This window comes from Salvelinus fontinalis, chromosome 24 (genome assembly GCF_029448725.1).
Source record: "Salvelinus fontinalis isolate EN_2023a chromosome 24, ASM2944872v1, whole genome shotgun sequence".
NCBI lineage: Eukaryota > Metazoa > Chordata > Actinopteri > Salmoniformes > Salmonidae > Salvelinus > Salvelinus fontinalis.
Window position 1 is genome coordinate 19453204 of NC_074688.1, and position 6000 is coordinate 19459203.

The 6000-nt window shown below is 43.3% G+C and overlaps 1 protein-coding gene across 12 annotated transcripts in view; it reads right to left on the bottom strand.

The window, feature by feature from the left end:
- LOC129822087 (pleckstrin homology-like domain family B member 1) overlaps positions 1 to 5079 on the bottom strand; it is an 82613-nt gene extending 77534 nt beyond the window's left edge. For 6 of the 12 annotated variants that reach the window (XM_055879997.1, XM_055880006.1, XM_055880005.1 and 3 more), the window contains exons 1-2: positions 4467 to 5078; positions 1334 to 1435 (exon numbers count right to left, since the gene is read on the bottom strand). In XM_055879997.1, the coding sequence (XP_055735972.1) occupies positions 1334 to 1435; positions 4467 to 4502 (138 nt within the window). In that variant the 5' untranslated portion in view covers positions 4503 to 5078. Of the gene's footprint in view, positions 1 to 1333; positions 1436 to 4466 lie in introns of all 12 variants that reach the window. The other 6 variants (XM_055880008.1, XM_055880002.1, XM_055880000.1 and 3 more) reach the window with 3 other exon arrangements.
- Between the last annotated feature and the right edge of the window lie 921 nt (positions 5080 to 6000).

The window sequence follows — 6000 nt, forward strand, 5'->3', positions numbered from 1 at the left end:
CTCTTCTTTCAGCCTCTCTTTGATATTTTTCACTTTGATCTTATGCTGGTTTAATCATTGTCTCTCTCCTGCATGTCAGTATAGGCTACTGTGTTAGTGTCACCCAGCTGCAGTTTCCTGTGTGCTACTGCTCCCCTGTGGCACTCCAGAGCTCTGAACCTCTGTCTACTGCTCTTAGCCTATCCCCCTGCCCCTCTGCTCCATCTCTCTCTCTCTCTCACACCTCCTATAGATTAGCTCAAAATAATTTAGGCGTTCCTGCACCTAAATATAAATGGTACTGACACCCACAATGAGTACTGGCACTGTGTTTTAGTCCGAGTCAAGCACTGCCTGGAGTCCCAGATGGATATTTTAAATAGTATTTGAACCCAGGACTCAGCAACACAGAGCCATACTAACCACAGGTGGGTACAGAGGCAGCTTGTTGTTACAGACCCATTTGTCTCTTATCTAGTTAGTCTTCAGGGAGCCTTGACATGTCACATCAGTGGACACAGTTATCGAGAGAAGAGGAGAAAATGCCGCAGGTATGGTTTGACATTGGAAAAATAAAACCAAATTACATAGTACGATGACAGTCAGGATTTCGTTTTGTTTCCAACGTCACTTGCCAAGTTTTTAGTATCGCTCACACAATGGCCTCACAGTCCAAGTATCCCTCCCCATTAAGAGAACACTCCTCACAGAGTGGTGGTGAAGGGCAGGTTGTGGTTAGAGAGATGAGACTGCAGCTTACACACACACACACACACACTGAGTATGCGAAACAGTATAGGAGCACCTTCCTAATATTGAGTTGCACCCCCTCTTTTGCCCTCAGAACAGCGTCAATTACTCAGGGCATGGACTCTACAAGGTGTCAAAAGCGTTCCACAGAGATGTTGGCACATGTTGACTGCAATGCCTCCCGCAGTTGTGTCAAGTTGGCTGGACGTTCTTTGGGTGGTGGACCATTCTTGATACACACAGGAAACTGTTGAGTGTGAAAAACCCAGCATCGTTGCAGTTCTTGACACAAACCGATATGCCTAGCACCTACTACCATACCCCGTTACAAGGCACTTAAGTATTTTGTCTTTCCCATTCACCCTCTAAATGGCACACATACACAATCCATTTCTCAATTGTCTCAACTCTTAATCCTTACTCAACCGGTCTCTTCACCTCCCCTGATTGAAGTGGATTTAACAAGTGACATCAATAAGGTATCATAGCTTTCACCTGGTCAGTCTATGTCATGGAAAGGGCAGGTGTTCTTAATGTTTTGTATACTCAGTATATATACACCCATACACACACACACACATACTAGCACACACACACACCTCACCTGTAACACTTTATGGGTCTGCCATCCGCATTCAGGCAAGTTCCTGTTCAGACTGTCCATATCCACTGCGTTGTCGATCATGCCCTCTGACACATGAAGATCCTATGGAACATAACATGACACACCTGTGAGAGGATCATCTAACAAAGGAGACTAACAGAGATGAAAGGATTCTGAAGGATTCAAATGGCTTCTGCCGTTACTGACTCCTGCTGTTTACAAAAGGCAACATGAACACTTAATCTACTCTTTGTGTCTCTGTCTTTAGTCAAGTCTCGTCTCATGTGGCGTTTATACTGTACATGCACGGTCATTCACAAGGTTCTATACATTGCAAGTGAAAGACAATGGTCCAGAGTGTTTAACTACGCATGACCAATGGGACTGTGAAATGTCAGACCTTACAAGTGATCAATGAGTACTCTTAGAGAAAGGCAGACCCTGCTGATTGGGATTCCCCCTTCAGCCCCTCTCAGCCAGGATGAGTCAGTAACGTGATTCATTAGATGAGAACACACACCACACACAGGGAGACAGACAACGTTTACGTACAAATAATGCTGATGTCCCCTTTTACAGAACTCAGCCAACATACACACCAGTCAAAAGTTTGGACACACCTACTCATTCCAGGGTGTTTCTTTATTGTTACTATTTTTTACATTGTATAATAATAGTGAAGACATCAAAACTATGAAATAATACATATGGAATCACGGAGTAACCCAAAAAGTTCTAAACAAATTATGCTTGAGATTCTTCAAAGTAGCCACCCTTTGCTTTGATGACAGCTTTGCACGCTCTTGGCATTATCTCAACCAGCTTCATGAGGTAGTCACCTGGAGTGCATTTCAATTAACAGGTGTGCCTTTGTGGAATTTCTTACTGCGCTCACAGTTGTCTTGTGACAAGGGTAGGGGTAGCACACAGAAGATAGCCATATTTGGTAAAATACCAAGTCCATATTATGGCAAGAACAGCTGAAATAAGCAAAGAGAAACGACAGTCCATCATTGCTATAAGACATGAAGGTCAGTCAATCCGGAAAATTTCAAGAACTTTTAAAGTTTCTTCAAGTGCAGTCGCAAATACCATCAAGTGTTATGATGAAACTGGCTCTCATGAGGACCGCCACAGGAACGCAAGACCCAGAGTTACCACTGCTGCAGAGGATAAGTTCATAAGAGTTAACTGCACCTCAGATTGCAGCCCAAATAAAAGCTTCACAGAGTTCAAGTAACAGACACATCTCAACATCAACTGTTCAGAGGAGACTGTGTGAATCAGGCCTTCATGGTCAGATTTCTGCAACGAAACCACTACTAAAGGTCACCAATAAGAAGAAGAGACTTGCCTGGGCCAAGAAACACGAGCAATGGACATAAGAACGGTGGAAATTTGTCCCTTGGTCTGAATCCAAATTTGAGATTATTGGTTCCAACCGCTGTGTCTTTGTGAGACACAGAGTAGGTGAACAGATGATCTCCGCATGTGTGCTTCACACTGTGAAACATGGCGGTGTGATGGTTTGGGGGTGCTTTGCTGGTGACACTATCTGTGATTTATTTAGAATTCAAGGCACATTTAACCAGCATGGCTACCACAGCATTCTGCAGCGATACGCCATCCCATCTGGTTTGCACTTAGTGGGACTATTATTTGCTTTTCAACAGGACAATGACCGAACATACCTCCTGTCTGTGTAAGGGCTATTTGACCAAGCAGGAGAGTGATGGAGCACTGCATCAGATGACCTGGTCTCCACAATCACCCAACCTCAACCCAATTGAGATGGTTTGGGATGAGTTGGAACACAGTATGAAGGAAAGTTAGCCAACTAGTGCTCAGCATATGTGGGAACTCCATCAAGACAGTTGTAAAAGCATTCCAGGTGAAGCTGGTTGAGAGAATGTCAACAGTGTGCAAAGGGTGGCAACTTTGAAGAATCAAAAATATACTTTTTTTTAAACACATTTTTGGTTACTACATGATTCCATATGTGTTATTTCATAGTTTTGATCTAATCACTATTATTGTACAATGTAGAAAATAGTCCAAATAAAGAAAAACCCTTGAATGACTGGTACTGTACGTACGAACACACAAACACCCACACAAACACACGTGGGCACACGTTCACACACACACACACACACACACACACACACACACACACACACACACACACACACACACACACACACACACACACACACACACACACACACACACACACACACAGGGTGATCTCCCCTGAGACCTGACACATCCAGAGGAATGCATGGCAGCCGCCTTGCGTCTGTCTGTCTGCCTTCCCATCAGTCTCTACTACATCCCCCCTCTCCTCCACTCCCCTTATCCCACAAATTCTTTCTCTGTTATTCAATGGTTTTTGGCTTTTCCACAGAGTCGTCCCACAACAGATTGCTATACATACTTTTTCATGCCTATATTTGTACACGTGTTATAATTGACAAGATTTGAGAGTGAGTGTATGTGAGACTAAGAAAACACGTATGCATCCATTATCTATGAAATTAGAGGCTTGTGGGAAAATTTAGACGAGAAAACCACAAGCAATGTTACCCAACCCATATTTATAGTCATCTTTGTACATTTAAGTGTCTTGGATGGAAGTCTTCTCAGAGTAATTAGCATCCCTAAAATGTTGTGCAGGGTTGGAAAATGTGTTTCTGATGCATCCCGTTTTACAACATAGATTCAAATGTTCTTTATCATTAAGTTTATCCTGTTGTCATCATAGAACTCAGCCAAGAAAATAACTAAAATATCTGATAATACCTATAGAAATGACAACAGGGAAAATGGGGATACCTAGTCAGTTATCCAGCTGAATGTATTCAACTGAAATGTGTCTTCCGCATTTAACCCAACCCATCTGAATCAGAGAGGTGCGGGGGGCTGCTTTAATCGACATCCATGCCTTCGACGCCAGGGTCAAACATTAAAAAAACATTATGATCAGAACAAAACACTTCAATCAAAGTTATATTTCACATGACTCTATATACTAAGAAAGTACTATATGTGAGAGACCCAGTAACCTTATGATATAGCCATCACGTCCCTTGTAATATCTCACAGTGTAGTTGTAGGGCGATCCAATAATTACCTTTCGCCAGTTGTCCAGCAAATACACGTCCTCCATTGCGAAATGATTCTAGCTCTCAACTACCGAGTGAGCGAATTAGAGCTTCCTTCAAAGCTGCTACAGTATCTGCCACCTGCCAGCAGCTCTACCTACTGGTGTATCGTCTACCTCAACAATCACCCCTGACTCGCTACCTGCTCCCATTTACAACACGAACCTGTCTGTGCTTGTTACACTGAACTGAGCCCACATTCCTGCCTGGCAGCCACAAGCCCTGATAACAGATGGAGATAGGAATGTATAAAGGACAGAGAGAAATAGGGAAGGGAAAAGTGAGAGAGGAAGAGAGGTGAGGGGTAGAAGTAGCCTTAGGAGTGAGTTGACCAAAAACAGAAACAGTATATATTAACACTATTAGAGAAATACAAACATGCAACCACTCAGAGAGAATAACTCCATGTAGGCAATGTAGGTCAACTGGAGAGCTGGATAGAACATACAATAGGCCGCCATCGAACGCTGTCTAATCCAATATATCTCTGTGATCTAGTCTGGTTTGATCTGATTCCAGCCCCTATTCTCAGCCAGTTCCCACCACATGACATCACATTCATCAAAGCCTCATCTCTCTCTCGCTCTCTGTCCAAATACTGTTGACAGCCTTTTCTCTCTCGATGCGCTCTAAAGAACCAGCCCACTGCTAACTACACGCACACAGATTAAAGGAGAAACAACGCAAAGAATGGCAGCCTGGAGTCACTGCTATAAAGGCAGGCGTTGTTTTCAAATGAGCATGCATGGATCTTTCCCTCACACATGAAGGAATATTTCTTGATGGGGATATGAGTTGGAGAGCATAAATGTTGGAGGGAAGGAGGGAGCTTGTGGCTTGCTGAAGGCATGCGAGTACGGGCAATAGCGGGGCATACGACTGTCTAGGTGAATTTGGGAATTTCTTCCCTATTTTTGTCCCCTAGTCAAGACAGGGAAACTCCTAAACAGCAGTGGTAGTGTAGAACTGAACGTCCGCGACTTAACAACAAGATATGACCTCCCTAGACATTCTACGGTAGCTCATGTCAAAAATCTATTTTAGGCCTTTATACTGCATGGAGGAGGAGATTCCTGTGTCAGGGGTGGGTGTCAGAAAGAGCTAAATGAAATGATTCCTTCATTTAACCACAGAGTTAACAGTTGGATATCTAGTAACGCGTCCACTCAAGCTACGCTCTGGAATATCCTCTCCCTACTATCCAAACACAGCATTTGCAGGTTTTATCATGCATATGAATGTATGTGGGACAACATTCTCCACAGATTCTCTACCCATGCGCATGAATTTCAAATGAAGAGATTCTTTGTGCGCTTCCAAAATGCTGATGCATCTGAAATAAATAGCTATTAGAATAGAGATGAATAGTCTCGTATGGAGTCCTGTAGTTCCAGGGTAATGATTGGCTTCCTGTTCCTTCCTACCCAGAGGATTACTCAACACTAGCATTAGAACTGAGGTGGGAGAGAGAGAGAGGGAGAGGGAGAGGATGGTATTTTCATT